Source organism: Balaenoptera ricei, chromosome 3, assembly GCF_028023285.1.
Source record: "Balaenoptera ricei isolate mBalRic1 chromosome 3, mBalRic1.hap2, whole genome shotgun sequence".
Taxonomy (NCBI): Eukaryota; Metazoa; Chordata; class Mammalia; order Artiodactyla; family Balaenopteridae; genus Balaenoptera; species Balaenoptera ricei.
The window spans coordinates 163,942,104-163,965,497 of NC_082641.1; the positions used below are offsets into that span (position 1 = coordinate 163,942,104).

General features: G+C 36.8%; 1 protein-coding gene across 6 annotated transcripts; it reads right to left on the reverse strand.

Moving 5' to 3' along the window:
* Positions 1–324: 324 nt before the first annotated feature.
* CLK4 (CDC like kinase 4) lies at positions 325–22,202 on the reverse strand. 6 transcript variants are annotated; one of them, XM_059917861.1, is made up of 14 exons: positions 22,070–22,202; positions 19,112–19,272; positions 18,277–18,343; positions 14,288–14,510; positions 13,118–13,208; positions 12,653–12,719; positions 9,553–9,669; positions 9,294–9,460; positions 8,993–9,087; positions 8,613–8,742; positions 5,762–5,844; positions 2,874–2,953; positions 1,714–1,804; positions 325–1,629 (listed from the first exon to the last, which is right to left on the reverse strand). In XM_059917861.1, the coding sequence occupies exons 2-14, from the start codon at positions 19,212–19,214 to the stop codon at positions 1,489–1,491; spliced, it is 1,455 nt and encodes a 484-aa protein (XP_059773844.1). In that variant the 5' UTR covers positions 19,215–19,272; positions 22,070–22,202; the 3' UTR covers positions 325–1,488. The 6 variants fall into 6 exon arrangements, with proteins under 6 accessions (XP_059773844.1, XP_059773845.1, XP_059773846.1 ...); XM_059917862.1 differs by lacking the exon at positions 18,277–18,343; XM_059917863.1 differs by lacking the exons at positions 18,277–18,343; positions 22,070–22,202 and adding an exon at positions 15,616–15,674 and having other exon boundaries at positions 19,112–19,201.
* Positions 22,203–23,394: the final 1,192 nt, after the last annotated feature.

Here is a 23,394-nt window from a genome sequence, read left to right on the forward strand (position 1 = left end):
GTTAAGGAAAAACCTTTTCTTTACATCAAATGCTCCTTTAAAAAAAACCTTATAACATATAACATAGTTCAACTATATGTGGACTGCATCAGAGGCCTAAGCATAATTTATGCAGTGATTCTACGGCAAAATTTATTTCAGCTTTCTTAAATTCCTAGTCAACTTCAGGAACATAGCTTTACTATATGTGCAAATGCTACCAGCAGATCATGTAGAGAAACCCACCTTGGTATCACTATTTGTCATACCAAAAAATTACAAGCATTTTATGTTCAAAATACAGATAAAACTCAAATCTTTGGTAATGCACTTCAGAAATGGGAATACTTTTAACAAAAAACCTTTATCTGGATAATCAATCATGAATTCTACAACAAAAAGTATTTTTACCCGGCAGACTGATCAATAGTTTTTGTTTTTTTTACTAAATTAACATTTACCATGTAGTTTTTAATGTGAAAACAGGTAAACAGAAAAAAATACCTACAGACAAACAAAAAGTTCATTATGTTAACCAATCAGGGTCTGGAAATTTCTGCAGTTTTCTTCCCAAGTGTTCTCCAATCAAATCATCTTTTTTTTTCCAATAAAGAGTAACATAAATACAAATTGTTTAATAATAACCTTAAAGTCTCATAGGCTGAGGTTTAAGTATTTATACTTCATATGGTAAGGAAACAGATATTGGACAATTTCTAGACTCCTGAAGATTTGGCACTAAAAACAAAAACCTCAGTCATCAGAATTCCTATTTCTACGTTTGTGACTAACTACATAAATAGCCATTGGAAAACAGACTTCCCAAACTAACTTTCCAGTTAGACTTTAATCTTAAACGAAGTGTGATGCGGTTTTATTAACCTATCACGATGCACAAGTTGGATGTCTTTCCATGAATGCTACTTACCACCACTGACATCACCCAATGAAACAGAACACAATACTTACAATTTAATGAAATTCCAACAGCAAACAGTTCCTATGGGTTTTGGTTTCTAATACCTGCCTACCTAGAGTTAATAATACTTATTACCTGTTCAACAATTACAGAAAAAACTTTTCAAGTTAAGAAAAGTTTGAGGTATATAAAGAATATTCATTTAAGAATGAAGTAGTCAAGATTTCCTTTTACTCAAAAAAAAAACCAAAAAACAAAAGACAAAAATCACTTCCAAGAGTCAACCTCCATGTACAAAAGGCAAGATCAATCACATTTATCGCTGGACACAAAGGATATTCCAAAGGTCTTTAAAAATGGTAATTAATCTCAAAAAAGGAAAATTAATTTTAGCTTTTATATTTCATTCATTATCAAGACCATATTTGCTTAACAAGATAATTATGCAATTGATACAAAACATACAGCATTTACACTTAACTGTACAAAATAATTTAAGGTTTATAAAAATACTAGAATGTTTAGAGTTGACTGACACAGTCTTAAATAATCTCTTCTAGAGAAGTATAGTAAGACCACTGATTTCCATTTCATTTCTTTTTTAATAAGTCAAAGAAAGGATGCTGCAATGCTTCATCCAAGGTAATTCTTTTCATTGGATCATATTCTAACATTCTTCGAACCAGGTCAAACAGTTTCTCATGTTCTTCATCATGACAAAGCATAAATTCCTGAGGGGAAAAATGACTTTGTTTAAGAAAGACATTAAAAAATAGTTAAAACAGGTTTTTTTTTTTTGTTTTTTTTTGTTTTACCTTTAATGGTTTGCAGCGTCTCCTAACATATCTACCAGCAGAACTATGTTCATCCCAATCTAGCTGATTATGATGAAAATACTTGTGTTTCCTATAGGAAAGAGAAGTCTGGATTAGTTTAAATTAAAAACAAAACAAAAAAAACCCCCCAAAACCCCACATGCTTATCCTGCCCCCACCAGGGGACTGGGGGAAAAGATGGAACCATAGACATCTCTCTATATATACATAAACATACAATTTCTAAAAATCTCAGCAATAATTATATCAGATACCTTGTATGGTATTTTTCCTAATCTTGTACCCTCTGAAGTTTTAGTATCCCACCTAAGTTGTTCCCAAATACCAGACATGACACAATGCCAGTTTCAAAAACAGAGGTTCCTAGATCCATTCCTGTAAATTCTGATTTCACTAGATCTGGAATGGGGCTGGAAATCTTTAACAATTCCCTGGGTGACTTCTGCGGTGAAGCTATGTTTTGAAACCACTTATAGTATTCTTGTCCAAAGACATACATGTGGTTTGCAACAGTCTGGAATTCAAACTTAGATATGACTCCAAAATCAAGCTCTTTTTACTACTCTATGTATTATTTTTACATCAACCTAGGAAAGAAAACATTTATGCAAAGGTTAACTTGAGTATAAAAACACCACTTTATTTACTGGATCACAAAGTAAATACTGCATTACTTTTCAAAAACTTGACTTCATGAAAAAAAATTCAAAATCTACAGTCTTTGGAATAAGCAATAACAACAAAGATGGGTTTTCTATAGTTTGAATATAGGCCACTGCATGTACCCAATAAGGGCTTTAATCTTAAAAAGCATACCTGGTGGCGCAGTGGTTGAGAATCTGCCTGCTAATGCAGGGGACACGGGTTCAAGCCCTGGTCTGGGAAGATCCCACATGCCGCGGAGCAACTAGGCCCGTGAGCCACAACTACTGAGCCTGCGCGTCTCGAGCCTGTGCTCCGCAACAAGAGAGGTCCCAATAGTGAGAGGCCCGCGCACCGCGATGAAGAGTGGCCCCCGCTTGCCGCAACTAGAGAAAGCCCTCGCACAGAAACGAAGACCCAACACAGCCAAAAATAAATAAATAAATAAATAAATTTAAAAAATAAAAATAAAAAACGCAAATAAATAAATAGCATACCTTGTTTTCTGAATCATGTGTGTTGGTATGGGTCCTAATATACGTTCCATCATTGCCAGGTGCTCTTTACTATCATGAGTCTAAAAAAGTAGGAAAAAGAAACTTAGCACTTTCCATTTCCCTACATGCACATAAAAGGAAAACACAAGAAAATAGTGTTTCCGGGACTTCCCTGGTGGTCCAGTGGTAGAGAATCCACCTTCCAGTGCGGGGGACGTGGGTTCGCTCCCTGGTCGGGGAACTAAGATCCCACATGCTGTGGGGCAACTAAGCTTGCCCACCACAACGAGAGAGCCCGCGTGCCACGAACTACAGAGCCCACACACTCTGGAACCTGCACACCACAACTGGAGAGAGAAAACCCGTGTGCCGCAACTAGAGAGAAGCCCACGTGCTGGAATGAAGACCCAATGCAACCAGAAAAAAAAAAAAAAGAAAAAATTAAGTAAATAAATAAATGTTAAAAAAAGAAAATAGTGTTTCCATAAAAGGACTAGATTAGACAGCTATACAGTTTATATTACACTCTACTTCAAAGATGGAATAAAACTGAATGAGCTTTACTGATTGTCTGATTTCTGAAATGGATCGGTAAGGTCTGTATAGCTGATTGACAAACAACTTTTTAAGTATATTTTACTGAAGTACAGTTGATTTACAACGTTCGAATAATTCGTTTAATGTAAAACAGAACAGTTTTTCCTTATTTGTATTACTTGTACTGCTTAACTGAGGGATGACTGGGGAAGATTACCAAAAACCTGGCTACTCATTTTATCAGTTGTTTAACTAACCTCCATTACCCAATGGATAGCAACTTTGTAACACTAATCCTAGACAATAAAAATACAGTCCCAATAATTCTTACAACAACCTTGAGCTAGGAATGTGGGAACATAACTTCCAAAGAGGTTAAGATACTAGCTCAAGCTCATATAGCTCATCAATGAGGAAACCTGAGCTGTGAACCCAAGTCAAAACTCATATTCTTAAATTACACAGTAACAGAGCTTTGGCTAAAGTAGAATAAATTGTTAAACTAAATGGTACACTCCTAAGCAGAGGCTGGCAAACTTTTTCTGTAAAGGACCAGATAGTAAATATTTTAGGCTTGGATGGTCTACCACATATTCTTTTTCGTTTTTTAAAGCAGGCATCAGACAGGATATAGTTTGCCAACCCTTGTTCTGAAGAGCAGAGTCTATGTGCAATGCTTTTTAAATCCATTAACTACTGTGCCTAGCACACTTTCAAAATGTTCTTAATTCATGACAGGAATAAATAATACAAGCTCCATTATCTTCAAAAAGTTCCTTAGTTGAAGACTATTTTGGAGGGTAGAATTAAAATATAAACCACATCTCAAACCAAAGTTAATAATTGATGCTTAAGATCTCAGAATGATTTACAATCATAAAACCATCTGAAGGATTTTATATGTGTCAAAATGAAGAAAGCATGCACTGTGCTCAACCTTTTCCTTGACCCTATAGCTTACTACCACGAAACCAGACACCACCCCCTAGAAATGACTGACAGCTATGTTCTAGATATCATACTTGTCTACAAACTCAGAGTACTTTTAACAGATCTCTACAGAGTAGACAGAAGTTTGGTGAGGTGCCCCACAGCAGTGAACACATATATTCTGCAACAGCCACCTAAGTGACTTATAATTCATCACAGCTTCCTCCCTCCTCATCCTGCATTGCCATAACCTCAAATCAACCTTAGTATTAGCCAGGAACTCCCTAACCACCCTCACCTCATCCAACAACACACCTTGATCAAATCACAACCCTCTTAAAGTTCTTCAATGGTTATACCACTTGAAGCTTTCAAGACTTTTAGTTTTCTGACATAAGCAAAATTATGAGGAAAAAAAGTAGAGACCTAAATAACATTTTCCCCTTTTTGTTTTGCCAAGTAAGCCAATAACTGTTATCATTTCATAGAAAGAACATTTTAATACCAAAAAAAACAGGAGAGATAATTTCTAAATGAAAGCCAGAATGGCAACCCTACAAAATCATTTTCATTTTAGACCAGTCTACATTTGGAAACCACTGACTCCTAGGATAAAACAAATACCTTTCTATGGCAAACAAGTCCACTATGAATCAGTACTTGCCTACTGACACCATTTTCCTATTTATCCAAGACACTCCGACAGCACTATTCATCCTTCCTCAACTAGAGGTGCTTCCTTTATGCCTCTTGCATTTATGAATACCATTTCTTCCTGATATGGCCATCACACACTCTAGTTTTCTGACAAACTCTTACTCTTCCTTATAGCATGGATTAAACTCCCTACTCCTCATTGATGCCTTCTCTAAGGGAACTTAACCGTTCACCTTTTCTGGGTTCCCTTCTACATTGTTCCATTATAGCATGTATCACATTGTACTGTACGTTTTCCCATGTCTATCCTGTGTATGACTTCCTTGAGGACAGAGATGCTGTCTTTTCATTTTTATACACATAGTGCTTAGAAATGTGCCTAGGGTGTCATAGATGCTTAATACAACTTACTGTTTCTGAATTCTTTTAATAAAAGTGCAACATAACCAGAGCTGAATTAAAGCTGACCGTAGTAACACTAATGTAAATTTATGAAGGAGCACCACAATAAAAAAATGGATCATATGAAGTCAATATGAACCATGTGTTTAAAAGCTCCACATGCAGAATGAATTATGACCATTCACTGAGAGTATTTCATTCAACTATGGTTTTAGAGAAGGATGACTATTTTGCACATGTAAGTTTTAATCTTAAGAATAATGACACTATGGCAACTTTCCAATATGGAAACCAAAACTTTAACATGCCTTTAACAGTAAAGCTCATAATGAATCAGTAAATAACATTTACTAAATACATACCTGAAAGACTGTGAAACCAAGGTAATATTCAATAAGAATGCAACCTATGCTCCAAACATCACAAGGCTGAGACCAACCTAAAGCTATTTAAAAACAAAACCAAACATTTTATTATGCACCAATTTTTAACTGCCAATACACAATATCTTTTCCTATGTGGGTGCTCTCTTTATATAGCCCATTTAGGAGAATATGACAGTAAATTCAGGGTTTACATTTTTAGTTTTATATCAAACATTATTCAGTATGCTTTCAGAGTCCTCCATATCCTTGTATCAAATTACAGTATTTTAACCTGGGGGAGGAGGCATTTTATGTAAAATAAGAGGGCTTAGCAAATATTCCATAGTCTCTGAATTGCTTGTGCAATGAGGAGCACTGTTATACCCAGTTAACGGTTGTTCTATGAAATTTTACATTTTATTAGTGCAAATATAGATCAATAATTATCCTCAGAATGTAATTACTAACCCCTTATCAATTACCATCAGCTTGATATCTGAGTTTATTTCTTCCATTAAAAGAAATAGTAGTGTCACATAAATTATGTAAGAATTATAATGGATATTATAAGCAGTGTCACCCATAAGCAGAATTATATAGCTATTTAAAGTTCACATAGAGAGGTATCTATTTATGTACTTTCAGGCTGTCTATACATGATCATATATACTTTCTCCTTCAGAATCTCAATAGTAACATTATTCAGAAAAGAAAAAAACACCTAGCCTTAAGTCTATATCTAATTAGAAAGGAAAAGAGTAAACCATACAGATGTTTTAACCTTTTAAAGATTAAGTTTTTAATGAAACAATAATGTACAAATAAAACCTACTTTAAAAGACATTTCAATTACTTTCAGTAGCATTACTGAATTTAAAGACAAAGGAAGAAACAATATATTCAAGGAACTTGACTATGATTTAGCCATTTTTGTTAACCCTCATAGTACTTATCACTTGAACAAAAGGATAATGGAGCATGGTTTCTACTTACAGTAACACATACAAAATCTGCAAATGATAGAGCTTGGATCTAAGATGAAAGTTTTCTTTTCCAGCCACTCCTGTCTCCCAGTCCAGCTTCTCCCAGGTGACTGTAAATCACCTCATTCTCTTATGGGTCAGCTCTCATACTCTTTGGAATTTCACATCATTCACTTTTACCAACTTCTCTTTACTACCAACACCCAAGACATGACACCAACTGCCCTCCTCAATGGTAGCACCTGACAACATCTTCCTCTTCAACCTAATTCTGTCTTAATCCTCAGGAGTAACACTTCACAAACACACAAAGAACCCTTCTAATCTTCCCATCTGTTCATTTCTTTTCCTAAAGACCAATAACCCCAATTTCAGATTTATATCAACTATCCCCAGCCTGGCCACACATGGGACTGTAGTATTACTAAGAATCACTGTATCTTACGCAATCTAGGAGGAGGCCATTAACTAACTGTAAGATACACCACTGTTTTACGAACCAATAACAAAGAAAAAAATGCCAATTGTTTTGTGTTGTGTTCCCTCACATGTTAAAATGTGGAGAAAAATCTTCTTAAAATGGATAAAACACAGCAAGTTATCTCTTTTTAAGCTCTGAAAATACCTCTCTGTCCACAATCTCTTCCCACACTCTTTTCTTTTACCTTCATTGCAGCCTTCAGTCCTCAACCATGAATACACTTTCTAAACTACTGCAACATAACAGCTTCTTTCAGACCATACTAAGCAGAAATCCTAGTAACATCAATCTCAAAGATGAGCTCCAAACCTGTGCTATCCTATGTGGTAGCCACTAGCCACATGTGGCTATTTAAATCTAAAATTTAAATTAATTTAAAATTCAGTTCCTCAGTCACACTGGCTATACTGAAAGTACACAGTAGTCTACGTGTGGCTACTAATGGCTACCATATTGGATAGTGCAGATACAGAACATTTCTATCATCACGGAAAGTTCTACTAGCCAGCACTACATAATATTCTTAATTTCCTGTCCTTTTTACTAATTCTCTACTCTAGGTAAACATCATTAGTTTGCTTTCACACTCATATTCTGAACTACCAAGTCCTCTTAGACAAAAGGTAAAAAGTGGAAAAGATTGATTCCACAAAGATGTTTTACTATCCAACCTCGGTTGAAACTTACTTTTGGCGAATATGCTTATACCATTTAACTATCTCCCAATATCACCTGATCTGAATTTTTCCCACTGTCTCCAAGCCCCCAAAGCCATCTCTGACTTCCTTGCTCTATCAACATGACTTGGTCTCAAACTTTTAAATTTTGAGGCATAAGATGCGCTCTCCCTCACTGAGTTCCCTTTTATTAATATTTAAAAACCCTGCACCTTAACTAATTTTCCTTTCCATGCTTTCTCATGCCAAAGATGATTAAAGAAGCTCTCCTCTTAGACTAGCCCCCCTTTCTTCTCCTCTTAACCTCCATCCACCCTACATCTAGACGTCTGCCAACCAAATCTTTAGCATTTTCACCAGCACTATGCTTTTGTGATGAGACGAAAAGAGGTGCCCACATAGCTTCAAAATCACACTGCTGTCAGGTACTTAGCCAATACAGCTTGTTCTCTTACGATCTTGTAAGACTGACTTGTTCAAAAATAACCACCACCTGGAATATCTTTACAGATGATATCACATTTTTCCCACTCAGGAAAAATATTTATAGCAATGTCCAGACAGCTTTTATGAAAACAGAAAACATTTTCTGTACACTGCTAAGAAAATCACAGCTATCCCCCGACTACCTGCCCCCCAATAAAAGCTGTAGAGAACAAAAAACCTCTTTTTCAATTAGAATATCAGGAAGTCTGTTATCTACTGACCCAAAATGACCTCTGGAGCTCTATAATGCCGTGTAGATACCAAAGTACTATGATGTTCATCATCGTATGTTGCACTTCCAAAGTCAACAACTTTGATATCTGTGTTTTTCAGTGTGCGTTCATCGCGTTTCTAGAGATACAGTTAAGTAAACACAAAGATCAATAAAGATATGAAATATTTTATAGCACTATCCAAAAGGCTTGCACATGAATTATCTTTTTGATTTTCAAAATAACCCCATAAGGAAGGCAAAGGATTACCCTTTTTGGGTTAAACATCAGGATATAATAAGCCTCAAAGGTAAAATTCCTCATCCAAGGATCACCAAGCTAAATTAATTTTAAACACAACTACCAAAATTAAAACAAGTGTAACTTACCATTTTCGAATTATACTTGACTACATAGTCAGACTTCACAAATAAAATATTTTCAGGCTTCAGATCTGTATGGGTTAATTTATTATGATGCAAAACTACAAAAGAAAAAAAAGACTTTATTAGTTTCACTTACAAATTTAATCTGTACCGGGGCAAAGGAGAATTAGTAGTAGATGTAGGGATCAAAAGTGGTTTCATCTTTACTTGCAACATGCATATTTAGTGACAATGTTTTGATATGTTGCTTGTATAATAAAACCTTTAATTTATTGGTATTTAAAAATTTAACAAGTATACTTACAATTTATTGACTGACAGATCTGATATGCCATTTGCCTGATATGGTCAATTTGAAATGGCAGAAAGCTATTTTCTTTAATGAAATCATAGGTACTAAGTCCCAGGAGTTCAAACACAATACAAACATGACCATGATGATCAAACCATTCTAGCATCTGGACACATCGGCTAAAACAGATCAAAATAAAAATAATTCAGTTCATAGAATTCTGATTATTTCATGTAACATAATGGATCACAGTTCCAAGTTTATTACTTACAAGATGCTATTGGGATCAGTACTATTTAAATGCTCTAATACTTGGATTTCTGAACGAGCTGCTTCACGATATCGTCCCACATTTTTTATGATTTTCACTGCTACATGTATGCCATCCCTTAAAAACAAAATGAAAATGGTAAATGTACAGAAGGGCGTTGAAGACATGTATCCTCTAAAGCAGCTGTCCCCAACCTTTTTGGGCACCAGGGACCGGTTTCATGGAAGACAATTTTTCCATGGTTGGGGGGACGGTGTGATGGTTCAGGCGGTAATGCAAGCTATGGGGAGCAGCATATGAAGTTTCACTCGCTCGCCCACTGCTCACCTCCTGCTGTGAGGCCCAGTTCCTAACAGGCCGCAGACCGCTACCAGTCCACGGCCCAGGGGCTGGGGACCCCTGCTCTAAAGCATAATCTTATTAAGTACCAATCATTCTATGCTATTTTCCTAAAATAATCTTTCACGGTATATTATAGCAGATCTATAAACATTTTTTCAAAACATTTTGACAAAATATACTTTATATGGAGTGATGATTTCTCTTAATACTTATGAACATTAATGTTTGTTTCCAAAAGTTTAAATTTACCTAGATTTTATAAGTAGTTTTTTTAAAAAAAGGATAAAAATATAAACCTTGAATAGAACATACTACTGCTGAAAGCATTCGCTCATTCACCAGGCTAGACCGACTGTGCCAGATGTTGCATTGGAAATCAGTGATAAGAAGGGCTTGTCTCATGTACCTCATAGTCTAATGGAAAAGACAGACACTTGAACAACTTATCATAAGGTTAGAAGTGCCTGGTATAAGGAGTAGAGAGAAGAAAGAGCCTAACCATCAGGGTTAGGGGAGCTTAGACTTCTTCAGAGAAGAAAGACAACTATCAGTTTGTTAGATAATTCCAGCAAAGGAGACACCATCAATAAGTCATGAAGCCAAAAAAACGTTTAGTACATTCATGGATGCGAATAGGTATAAATAGCAACAACGTAGGGCAGCGTGTTTTAGACCGGGGCATCTGTAATACTTCCTAAAAAGTACAGAGGGAATTCCCTGGTGGTCCAGTGGTTTAAGACACGAGCTTTCACTGCCGTGGGCCCAGGTTCAATCCCTTGTCGGGGAACTGAGATCCCGCAAGCCACGTGGCGCGGCCAAAAAAAAAAAAGCCATGATTTTGAGGAAAGGGATTTCCAATCTTCAGCTTCCTTCTGTCCTCTTTTCTAAACCTGATATTCTTGAATACAAGCCAGCAGTCAACCCTGCATTTTTCACTATGGCCTTCCCACATTACAAAAGAGAACCCCATGCACACGAAATTAATATGGCAAGGTTTGTGCCCTAGGCTGTTTTAAAAAAAAAAAAAAAAATCTTTGAGGCAAACAAATTTTTCTAGTGGCTGGACAGCAAACCTATTCCAAACTAATTTCTTTTGACAAGGCCCCAGTGAAGTTGTGGGCTGATATATAATCATCAAAATAAATTTTTAATGATTTATCTCCCTATGATGTATAGCATATATCTCAAGACTTAAAAAGAATTACTATAAAACTGTTGTGACAAAACTTCTTCTAGTCTCATCTATTTAATCATACGGCCAAGTTTTCTAACTGCTAATAAGCTATAAAAATGAACAGTGCTAATAGCTATAAAAATGAAAAATGGATAATGGTGTTAGCTAGTGCTACTATAGTAATCACATTGCAGTATATAAATGTTTCAAACCAATGTTATACACCTTAAACTTACAAGCTTTCATATTACTTGTCAATTAAAAAAAAAAAAAGAAAAATGGAAACTTAATGCTAAAACAGTAAGATTTATCTATGGACACATGAACTCGTTTTTTAAAGGCCCCAACCATCTCAACAAAAGATATATTTTCAATTAAATTGTATGTTTTAGGTCTAATAAGTATCAAAATTTGTAACAGATTTGTACTTGATCAACTGAATACTATTCATTGGAATATCTCAAATACTCAAGTCTTGGAACCTCAAGAAATTTTTAAAAGACCTTAATGGGACAACTAGTGAAATGTGAATCAGGTCTGTAGATTAGCTGGCAAAACTTGAAAATACATATAACATGTAAATATAGAGAATGATTAAATATTGTAAAATGTTAACATTTGTGGAATCTGGGTGAAGAATACATGCGAATTCTTTGGAATATTTTAGCAACTTTCCTAAGTCAAAGTATTTCAAAATATCTTAAAATTTTACTTTACGTTCACATTTTTGTCATAGAGAGGAAAGGGTGATAATAAAAGACATTTAGGATAATATTCTTTATGAAAAGTGAAGTAAAAGTAAGTTCAAGGATAAAGCATTTCTAAGTATTCAAGAAAAGTTTGCTCATGGATGACAGGAGGTATCAAGCTGTTGTATTTAGATTCCCCCAAACATATTTAGAAAGAGAGATATGTTTTTTTTAAAAAATCAGCATTTACAATAAGCTGGAAATTACATCCTCAACTATTTTATGATGAAAAATTTAGATGTCAATTTAGAAATGTGCAGTTTCCACTAAACTGTTTTAAGACGTTCACTTACAAAAAAACTTGCAACCACAGAAGAGAGATCCTAGAGGAAAACATGAAAATGAAGCAGAGAGGGTCAAATAACAAAAAGTTTAGTATAACTCATTAAAGAATCTGAACTTTATTCTGTAGGCTGCAAGTAATGTAATTTCTTTATAGTTTAAGAAGCTAACCCTAACGTGCAAATATTATCCTTTGGAAATAAAAGTTTTTGAACCAAGAAGATTAGACATGCTAATTTATTGTCTCTGCAATTCAAAAGTAGGGTAAAGCACTCCAAATCTCTTATAGAAAGCTAAGGACCTAAGTTCTGGGAAACTCTTCACTTGAACACTCACATTAATTTCAATGAACTCCATCTGATAAAAATTTTCAGCATTCTTGATCAAAATCCATACTTACGGTAAATAAATCATACACAGTTCAAGAACTTTTGAATACTTATACCTCCCAGGAAAACACATAGCTACCACTTAAATTCCATTTCATCTAAATTATGGATCCTTCCCCACCAAAAATATCAGAATGTTCAAAAAAGAAAAACAACAAACTTACATGCCATGATCAACGCACTCTACAACTTTGCCAAAGGCCCCTTCTCCCAAAGTGTCCACGATTTCATCTAAAGTGAGGGGGGAGAAAGAAGTGTAAGTACATGAGTACAAATTATCAGTTACTCAAATAATGAATGCTTAAGTGTGGAATATTTTCAAATGATCTCTATTAAAGCATAATTAAGGTTCCAGCACTCAAATTATTTTATTTTCAGCTGCTACAAAAACAATTTAGATAGAGCTATCTTTCTTGCTCTAATCTCAAATTCCACTGATTATTTTGGAACTTTAGAGTAAAAATACTTAAACTCTATAGAAAAGAAGAAATACAAAAGAACAACAAACAAACCCACGAAAAACAAAACAAAAAAGCAATGAAGAGTTCTTTAGCCCCCCGCTGACAAACTATTCTTAAAAAGATTATTCTGTCTGCAAAGTTTAAAAAGTGTTGAAAAATATTCTATACATCTTGCTCTTAGAACGTCTCCACTTTGACAGATCAGGTGACCCTCCTCATCATCCTCTATACTCCTGGATCTTTTCCTTCGGTGGCTCTTCTGGAACGGCAAGTGGGCAGCACCAAGATCGTCCAGCCAATCAATATATCAGAGTGAATTCAGGGCAGAATACGCAATTCATTCAGCGGGGAGATATTCAGGCATTCAGATAAGCACCAGGCCACGAACAGTTGGCAGGAGCAATTTCAAATTCAGTCCCCAGAAATTCACAGGGCACAGTTTATGTTACAGAAGAAAAACATGGCAAGGAACAGATTTTCAGATAAGATACTTAAAGTGGCAATAGAAAAAAACAACACAATTGTCTCTTTAAAATACTGATTTAATTGAAGTCTGAAATTTAAAGAATGCAATGTCATGATCTATTAATCTCTTGTTATAAAATAGCCTATGCTGTGAGTTGAGATGTCTAGTTTGTAAAGAAAATGTTTTAAAATGTCAAGATTAGTTCAAATTGATACTTAGCAATATTTTTAAACATACTTGATTAAAATAAAAGGGGAAAATAAAGGCTAGTTAATGTCAATGTTCGATCTAATCAATAATAGTTCTACTGAAGAAAACTTGGGGAGGAAAATAATAATTCATAGTTTACTGACCAAACAAGTGAAGATTCATGAGTGTAAAAAAAGAAAAAGGGCAGGCTTTCTGGACAATAATTTCCCCTTCAGCACCCACTTTCAGAACTCCAGTGGAACTAACTGCAGACTGTGCTATACACAGGGTAAGTATCCGCCAGTGCAACTTTCTACATTTGTCTGCAAGTACTGGGAAAGGGGTTTCTTTTAAAGTAAAAAACGTTTAAGATGAAAGAAAAGATGGGTGCTTCATCTTTTCGTATGACTATGTTATAAAACATAAAAATATTTTTAATATTAAAATCAAGAAACTCATGATCTGGTCTGCAGAAAATGAGTAAATGTGGGCAAATGAGGGCTAACTAATAAATACAGATTAGTTGTAAGAATTTGGAAGTTTCCTTTAAGGATTCAAGTAATATAAACACAATTATATTCATATAGTATTATATATATAAACTTTTTCAAACTTATTGGCTCAGTAAGAGCTTTTACACACAAATAAGTATCCACCCAAAATAAAAACAAAATCAATCATACCGAACGTGACTGATTACTTGAACAGTGTCTATTACGCTTCCTTTTAGGACTGCTTCTCCTGCTTCGGACTGAAGAGTTACTGCAGTGGATTCGATAACCGCTTTCAACGTCTCTGTGATAACGTCTAGGAACATATCTTTCGCAGTAGTCATTTCTGTATTCATCAATGTATCTCCGGTCCCGATAATCTCTCTCATTCAAGGACCTGGCTTCTAAATAATGACTGCAAACACATCAAAGGATTTAAAATTACTCTCATTCTAGAATAACGTGGTTAAAATAAAAACATTCTCTCAAGAATTCCTGGTTTAAATACCTAACTCAATAAAAGAAAAAAATACAAATTGATGAATTAGAATTTATATTTAACTCACAAAACTTAAGAAATAATTTTACTTTAACCAACAAGCAAATGGGTACATATATCTCTATTAATATATACTGCTATCAAGGAACAAAGCTTGGGTCAAATCATTCAACATATTCAGTGTTTACTTGATTAAGTGTCCCTTTACCTTCTGGTGAAAGTTAAGACCAAAACTTCACAAAACTGCTCTTCTGAAATTCATCAGTCTTATGATATATGCACCTGTAACTAACCTCTCTTCCTTTTTTCAGAGCCACACACAATATGAGGCAGGCAAAACAGGATTCCTTTCCTTCTTCATGTAAGTTAGGTATCTCTGGCACACAGAGCTCTTTCATGAAAGGTGTATTAGAGCTAAAAGGAATCTTAAATATATTTCAGGCCTTTCATTTTACAGATGACTAAACTGAGATCCCTAGAAGGAAAACGATTTGCCATGGTTGTAGAGCACATTCTAAATCCTATTGTATGTGCCAGTATTATTATACACACCACCTATTCCATCTCCTCTCTTTTTATTTCGAGCTTCCTGTATCTCTTTGAGAAATAGACAACACAGCTTTTGAAGGCTGCTTCATGTGCCAAAAATATCTAAAATATATCCCCCTCAAATGAGAAAAGGTTCTTGTAATTGCTTGCTTAGGATTTCCCAACCCCCTACTTCCCTTTGCATTTTGAATTTCCTGTCATTCCTGCTTGTGAAATAAACAAGAATTCAGGGAAAACAGCATCATCTGGTGCCACAGTGCTTAACTTCTGAATCTACAGATCCCTTTGAAAATCTCATTGAGAGATATGGACCCTCTCCCCTAAGAAACGCACAAATGCGTAAACAAAACTTGGCAAGGAATTTCAGAGGTCATGGACCTCAGGAAGTCAATGGATTCCAGTTAAGCAGCCTTGATCTGATGGAAAGAAAAAGACAGATTCAACTGACCCAGTTTCCCGTCCCCCTCTCTACCTGGGATGAGTGTCCTCTTCAACAGAGTGCGAAGCTTCAAGAGGGATGCACATGGAGCACTGAGGGAGAGAGGGGACACCTGCCCAGTCAGACACATCAGCTAAAATAATCCTGACAAGCAATGGAGTGACAGATGTTGACTAGACTGCCCTCACTGACCTCTTCCTTTTTCCCAGATTATGTTGTCATTCTTTTTCTCAGGAGGCTGGTTTACGCAGAAATAAAGGAGAAGCATCTCTAAAACTGCTACTCAACAGGGCTGGGATCAAATCCAGGCTGGGGAGATGCAGAAACCCCCTTTCCCCAGTGTCAGCCTTAAGTTCTAGCCATTGGAGAAACAACTCAGGATATTAGGGTCTAAATCTGGGTCTAAGTCAGGGATCTGATCAGTTGCTTGGAACCGTTAAGGGAGAGACCTACAATACGTCAAACTAGAAATTACCATACTCTAAAGGGCATCTGCTTAATTCTGTAAGGCATCCTTCCCATAAAAGTCTAAAATTTATCAGAAAACTCTAACACTAATAATCCTTAGCTGGACTAGTGCATGAAATTAGAGCTGCTGATAATCCATAAATAATCTATAGAATAACAAACATGGGGTGAAGTAATACCATGAGGATAAACTAAAAAGATGAGGACCTCTTCAACCTACAACAACCAAGACTTAGAGATTATATAAACAAAGTCTACAGAATTATAAAGGCTATATGGACAGAGTGAACAGGATGAACAGATTGATTTAATTTCTAAAAATATTCACTGAATGTCCAGTGAATATTTCACTGTAGTTCTTCAAAACAGCCAAGACTAATGAGGCTATGGGCATTCGTTTTTATTTCCACACAGGTCCTGTGGAAGATAAAAAATACATATGAGGCAAAATCCCTGCCAACAAATAATTGTTCAATTTGAGATTACTCACACAAAAATAAAACAAAACTCAACAATGCAGGAAATGCCGAAAGCCTGGATATGAGTGCTTAGGGTCAGAGAGGAGAAAAAACTCAAAATGCTTAAAATGGTCAGGGAAGATTTCATGAAAAAGAAGGGAAGAGTTGTATCTTAAAGGGAAATCAGGATTTGGACAAAGTGGGAAGTAGAAGAAATGCCAAGAGAGAAAAATGGCATACTACCATCTTACATTTATAGAGTACTTTTAGCCAGAATGGCTTAGAGATGAGTTTGTCTACATGTTACTTAGGAAATAGTAAGTAGACAATTTCAGCAAGAGCAATTTTCACATAGGGGAACATATGCAAATAAATAATCTGGGAACAGATCATCCAAAAATCTTGCATGCCAGGCTAAAGGGCTTAAAACAGTGTTTCTCAAAGGGTGGTCTCTTTATTAACAATATCGAAATATTGAATTTTTAAAAATGAAGATCCCTGGACCACAGGTCAGACTCACTGAATAATCTGATAATATGCATTTTAAACATACCTCCAAAGTGATTCTATTCACACTAAAGTTTGGGAATCACTGGTTTAAGGCTTGATACTCTATGTTACAACAAGACATTTAAGGATATAAAATGTGTTCAGTGTTCACAGTCACATCAGTCTTCCTGTGTAGAATTAATTGATTAAGCCTGTAGGAAGGGAGCAATTCACAGGCTACTTACAAATCAGAAAGAAAAGACAATCTGAAATATATATGAAAAAAGGTAAGATAATTGATACACAATAAAAACGCTTATAAATCATAAATACACTTTAATAGAAAAAATAGCCTAAGAATACAAAAATAATGTTCAAAATCAACTATACTTCAATTTAAAAAAATGTTCAAGTGTTCAATAAGCACATGACAGAGGACAAATTCAGCAGCAATTTAAAAATTCAAATGAAAACAAAACACTATTCTTGGCATTTCAAAATAGGCAAGACTGGTGACAGAATGAAGGAGCATGTCGTAGGGAGTGTAACTTGGTACAAACTTTCTAGAAAAATATGTGAATACGTAGCAAGAGCCTTATAAGAGTTCACACCCTTTAACTTGAAACTGTCCCTTCTTAGAACCTATTTTCAGGAAATATTCAGAGGCAAAGATTTGTATACAAAGATATTTTTCAGAAGAAATGATCAGAAATAATTTTACATCCAAATAATGGGGGACTAGCATCCTACCAAGAGTACCTTCTTTATACGTTTCTGTATTTTTCATTTTTTTCCAATAATTTTACAAAAAACACTCTTGTAAAGTTTTGAATCTTGAAAAAGACTATTAGACTACTCCAGATTACGGAGAGGAATTACCACCAGACATCTCTGGTGCCAATATCAAAGAAGAAACTATTGGCCTAGTGGTTATTGGACTGACTCAGTATCATGTTTATGTGGTTAATTATGAACATGAATAACTGTTCATCATTCATATCACTTCCTTTCTACACATACAATGCATAATAAATCCATGAATGGTTAGTACTATGATGTTAAGCCTTACAGAGTATTTTGTACTTATCTTAATATAGGGTACAGATATTCTTCTATAATACATCAATTAGCTCAGGTCATTGAAATCCTGGCATAGATTCTCCCTCTTCCCTCCATATGATAGTGTGTGAAGAATGATTAGTCTGCACTGATTACCAACAAGCTCACTGTTCTAGAGAACAAGTCTGTTTTAGCATGGAGAAGGAAAAAAATTACATACTGTTTTTTAAAGTAACCCCAGTTGGCTAATTTAGAAAGCAATCTGGCAAACAGTCCCAGTGGAACATCTGCACAAAACAAGGAGGAAACATAGAACCAACAAAAACAAATGAGAAAGGGAAATTAATGGAGGACAGAATGAAAGAAACTCTATTCACCTAGGCTTTGTTTAATCATTTAGGAACTTGAAAAACTCCTTCAATTCTATATAAATGTATTACCTCCAAATTTTACACTGGTAAGAATACAATAAAACAGGACACATGCCATTGGAAATTTTTATTGAGGCCCTTCTTACAACAGCCAAGCTTCTAAAAATCTCAAACATATCTACTGGCCTTATCTACAAATATAACCTGTAGAATACAGTATAAGCAACTAATCCCCAACACACTTTAACATTCTCACACACCACATGCTATTTTTCTCATCTGGATGAACTCTTCCCCGCCCTTCATTATCTCTCATTTGTGGAACCCTAAGTAAGTGCCCCAAGGTACAGCTCTCCCTACTACAATACAAGTTAAAGGCACTCACTGGTCCTTTAATCACTTACTTAACTTTTGTGTGTCTCATTTCCCCCAACTATATTACTGGCAGCTGGGACTCAATCAACTGTCTCCTACAGCTCCCAAATGGACACAGATATATGAGGGTAGGAACTCTGTTCTAGTCACAGCAGTGTCTAGCATATGATAGGCACTCAGTAAATATTTTCTGAATGAGTATTTGTTGACTGATTTATAAAACAATCTGACAGATGAAAGGTATATAAGCTAATGACAAGTCATTAAAACTATTAGTGTTAAAATGGTACTAGTTCAAGCGTAATTTACCAATCAGATTCTTTAAACTGGTGATGCGGTTTACAATGTCTGTTCTCTTGTGTACTACTGTGGGATCTCCTCTTCCGCTTGTGACTTCCACTGTAGCTTTCATGTCCCCAGCTTTCTCTGCTATCCCAGTCAGGGCAATGAGTTCTTTTGGAATGCCGCATCTGTTAATGGAAATGAAAAGTGAGTTGTGGAATTTATAGACGGTTATATTTAGTAAATAAAATATTTCACATTAATATTAATTAAATAGAAAAACCCCAGCACATGGGGTCGTACAGGTTCTAATATCTTCGTAGGTAATGGTTCCCAAGGCATGGAGGCACTATCCCACTGGTATGTCAGATGATTCTAAGTGGCATACACACCTAGTACTAAACGATAACACTGTGAGACCTTAATACATTTTCTTTCAATTCTTCTGGATAAATTCTCAGCTTGGTGCATATCTTCAACTAACACTTGCTAACTGCCATTTTAAAAAAAGAGTCAGGATTCAGGCTTAGAGCCTTCAGTAGACAACAATATCTAGCTAGAAATTAAAAACTTTTTTGGTTTTATTTTTATCATTACCTTCTTTCTATGGTAAATTATTACTAATCTCTTAAGTTATTGATATAATCAAATTATTAAGTTATTGATGTTAACTTTAAATGTGAACTAATTTAAAACAAATATCACAAGTGTCATGCAGCTTTGTCAAAATACTGTGATACAAATAACTGAAGTCAGAGAAACACTTAGGGATACTGAATATAGGAGATGACTGTTTATTTTCAGATCATCCTACAGCCATTCTTAAAATTAAACATATTTGTTGTAGATCTGGGGTGACTAAAGAAATGAACCTATAAGGATGAATGTGGTCACACTGAAATCAGATAATTGTGACAATTCCCTGACTCCATCTACATCCTCACAGGTTCCATTCAGGATCAGGATCTGTGTTCTAACAATGTCATCCCTATCTGCCTCTTCCCATCTTAATTCTTTCACAAAGCAGTTAAGTTTTTAACAGTGATGTCCAAACTGTTGAAGAGGGTGAGGTTCACAACTCAGCAAGGAGCTGAAAACAGGTAAAATGGAGCAAAACCAACTTAGTTAACCTCCTTCAGTTAGCCCAAATGACTCAGTAACAAGCAAACAAATTCAAGTAAAAAATTTAAAAGATTTCAAATGAATTTAAAAAGACTTAAAAATGAGGCATCTCCTGGGAGGTATTCCCTAAGAAAATGTAGGTATCATGCCATCAGAGCCCGAAGCCACCAAATATTCAGATCTTTTAACTCACTTCTCTTGTTGATTCTTAGGTCCAACAAAAATCCTAAAACTCTAGTCAGGGTTCTCACTGGAAATTGATAAGTGAGCATTCTGATTTACATAGTCATTTGAATATGGGAAACTGAAATAAATGACACTACAAATTAACCTGAGCCAAAAGACCATCAGGAAAGCCATCAAAAAAAAATTATATTTCTAGTGGAATTCTTCTGACCCTTCAATTACCCAAATTGTATTTTAACCACATAGGAACTCTTTAAAATTGTTTAGTTAAGCATTCTTAAATCATAGCAAGCAAAATTACAACATCTGATGACTGAGGTTTATTACTATGACTATTATAATGCAGTTTTTGCAAAACATGTGTGTCTGCTTCAGTTTTGTTTTTTTCCTTCTACTGTCAGTAGGCCATAACTAGCTCACCAAGGTAGAATTCTTAAATAACCACAGTTATCAATATGCAAATATTAAAATAAGTATCTTGGGAGAGCCAAAGGTTTTTATTTCTCTAGCCAAGTTCATTACTTTAAATTTAATTCAGCTGTTAGGAAGCCATCCCCACCCCGCCCCACTACTGTTCAGAAATATTTTCTCAGGAGGCCAAGAGAAGAATCCCAGATCCAGGTTACAGATTAGGTTCCTTCGCATACAAAAAAAAAAGAAAAACTATCTAGAATTATCACACTATTTCTAATTAACAAAGAATCCTACATGTTAGAATCACCGGACATCCTTCAATAAAAACATCAGATACAATAAACATCAGATGTTTATATCCATCTTAGAAACCTGATGCTCTACTGCCCTTTAACACCCTATACTACCCGACAATTTTACGTTATCTATATTAAAATATCTATATAGGTTAAAGTTATGATTAGATGGCTCCAAGAGGACTGCATGTAATGGCTAACAAGAAGCCTGTGGGTGTATGTATGGAAAACAATCATACAAAGATAGCTATAAAATAAGACCAGGTGGTTGACGTGGTCAGTTTGGAGCGCTGTTTCCTAAGAATAGTATAAGCATTTCACGGTTACTTAAGTAATCAAGGACAGTGTGATGCAAAAGTATCAGAAATGCAGATCTGATGCAACAATACTATGCTCCACTTTAGGAAAAAACCAGTTCGCACAAAGGATGAGCCTCTCCGTATTTACCTCTCACAAGCACGAGCTAAATTCCACCACCTGGACTCGCAAACTAGCAGTTCCTCGGACGCCCAGTCCCCACCCCCCGCCTCTCCGCCAGGCCACCTGGCCAGGGCCTTTGGCGCACTCTGAGGCAGAAGTCTGACCACGGAAAATCCCAGAATGCTACAAAAGGCCGAGGCCAGGGACCCAGCGTAAGGCTTGATCTAGGACAACACTTGCCCCAGGAGGCTCTCGCAGGGTCTCACTCTGATCGGCGGGACGAGTCACGGGTCTAAGGAGCCGTGATATGAGTGGCCTGGCCTCTCTGAGAAGAGTCAGCGGCAGAGCCGAGGCCTTTCCGCCCTAGGATTTTAAATCTACCATGACACCTGGGCAACTTTAGGTTTCAAATGCCACGAGCAGAGCTGTGCCCCGAAGAAACCCCGGTCGCCGAGGCCCCGAATCCCGTCGTTCTTCCGACACCTGGCTTCGAGACCTAAAAGACTGGGAAACCGCCCAGCCCAGAACATCCTATCCGAAACCTTACCTCCGCAAAAGCAAAAGGCCCTTTGGCCGATAACTGTCACCAAACCTCCGTCTTCTCTCCCAGTCGCTGCGACAAATACCCTACAAAATGGCGACAACAGCATCCTCAACTACAACCCCACCGTCGGCCTCTAGCGCCACCTACACAGGACAAACGCGCCTGCGTGACAGAGCTCCCGCGCTCCCGCCTCTCCCTAAGGGGCGGGGCCCTGTGTGACGTCAGGGGCGGGCCCGGCCCTCCACCACGCGGCTGCGTGGGCGGAGTAGTCGCCGCTCCGAGACGTGTGGTGGCTGAGGCGAGTGCCTAGATTGTTTGCGTTGCGTGAGAACCTGGGTGAAGCCGGGAGGAAACGCCCTAAGCCGGTGGCACGTGTCCGCTGCTACTCGAGGAGTTATTCTGAATGCAGCACCTCTCAGCAGAGCCAACCGTGGCTCCGTTTCCTGCTCTCCCTCCCCAGTGGGCCGCACCATGGCTGAACTGCAGGCGGAGCCACCGCGCAAGAGACGAGCCCCAAACCGGCTCGGTGCTAGGCCCAGGCTGGTGCTGGGGTTAGCTCAGTGAACGCGATTGTGTAGTCCAGCCCGCTTGGAACGTCCTGTCTAAAAATGGATTCCGATAAATAAAGAGGATGTCTTAGGAAATAAGCTCAGAGGTGCTTGTCTTTTTAAGGCCTGTGTTCCTAATCAAAACAAACAAAAAATAAGTTTCAGTTGAGACTCCTTCCAAGATTTTTCCTGTTGGGGTCCCTGCCTCCTGGGCAGATTCGGTAGCTGGAAGTTTCCCTAACAAACTTTTCCCCATTATTTATTCCTGTGAGTCAGTTTTATTTAACCAAGGCAGAGTAATGTCTGAGAGCTAGTGAGCCCCGTTGAGGGACTTGCTTACCTCAAATAAGGTATTTCGCAGTTATAAGGATCCCCAGAGTTTCCCGTTGTGAGCGTGTAGAGTGAGAAGAGAGAAGAGGGCCAAAATCTGAGCCCTGGGGAGCACTTAAGGGACAGAGGAAAAGAGCCTGAGAAGGAATGATCAGAAGGAGAGGAGAACCAAGAGTTTGGTGGCAGAGTAAGGGAGAGAAGGGCTTAAATGAGTGAAAGGCTGACAGTGACAAATGCTGGGAAGGAGTCAGGTAGGGTTGGTCCTGAAAAGTGTCAAGAGGATTTTGTGTTCCGACAAACATTCGACGGATAAAAGAGAAAGTCAGAAATCAAATTTGGGAGGGCACAGTTGGACTGTTGTGGGCATAAATCCAATAGCATGTGGGTTTGTACCTTGTACCTTGTTAGGTGAAAGGAGGGCACTGTCATTTCATGATCTAATATTGTAGA

What these genes read in the sequence shown, in the direction of transcription:
- CLK4 (XM_059917861.1), bottom strand. Translation starts at nt 19,214, where the DNA reads ATGAAAGCTACAGTGGAAGTCACAAGCGGAAGAGGAGATCCCACAGTA. An exon ending in GAGTGCGTTGATCATGGCAT is followed by an intron (nt 9,670 to 12,652) that starts GTAAGTTTGTTG and finishes TTTGTTTTTAAG; the next exon opens with GGATGGCATACATGTAGCAG. An exon ending in GACGCTGCAAACCATTAAAG is followed by an intron (nt 1,630 to 1,713) that starts GTAAAACAAAAA and finishes TTTTCCCCTCAG; the next exon opens with GAATTTATGCTTTGTCATGA.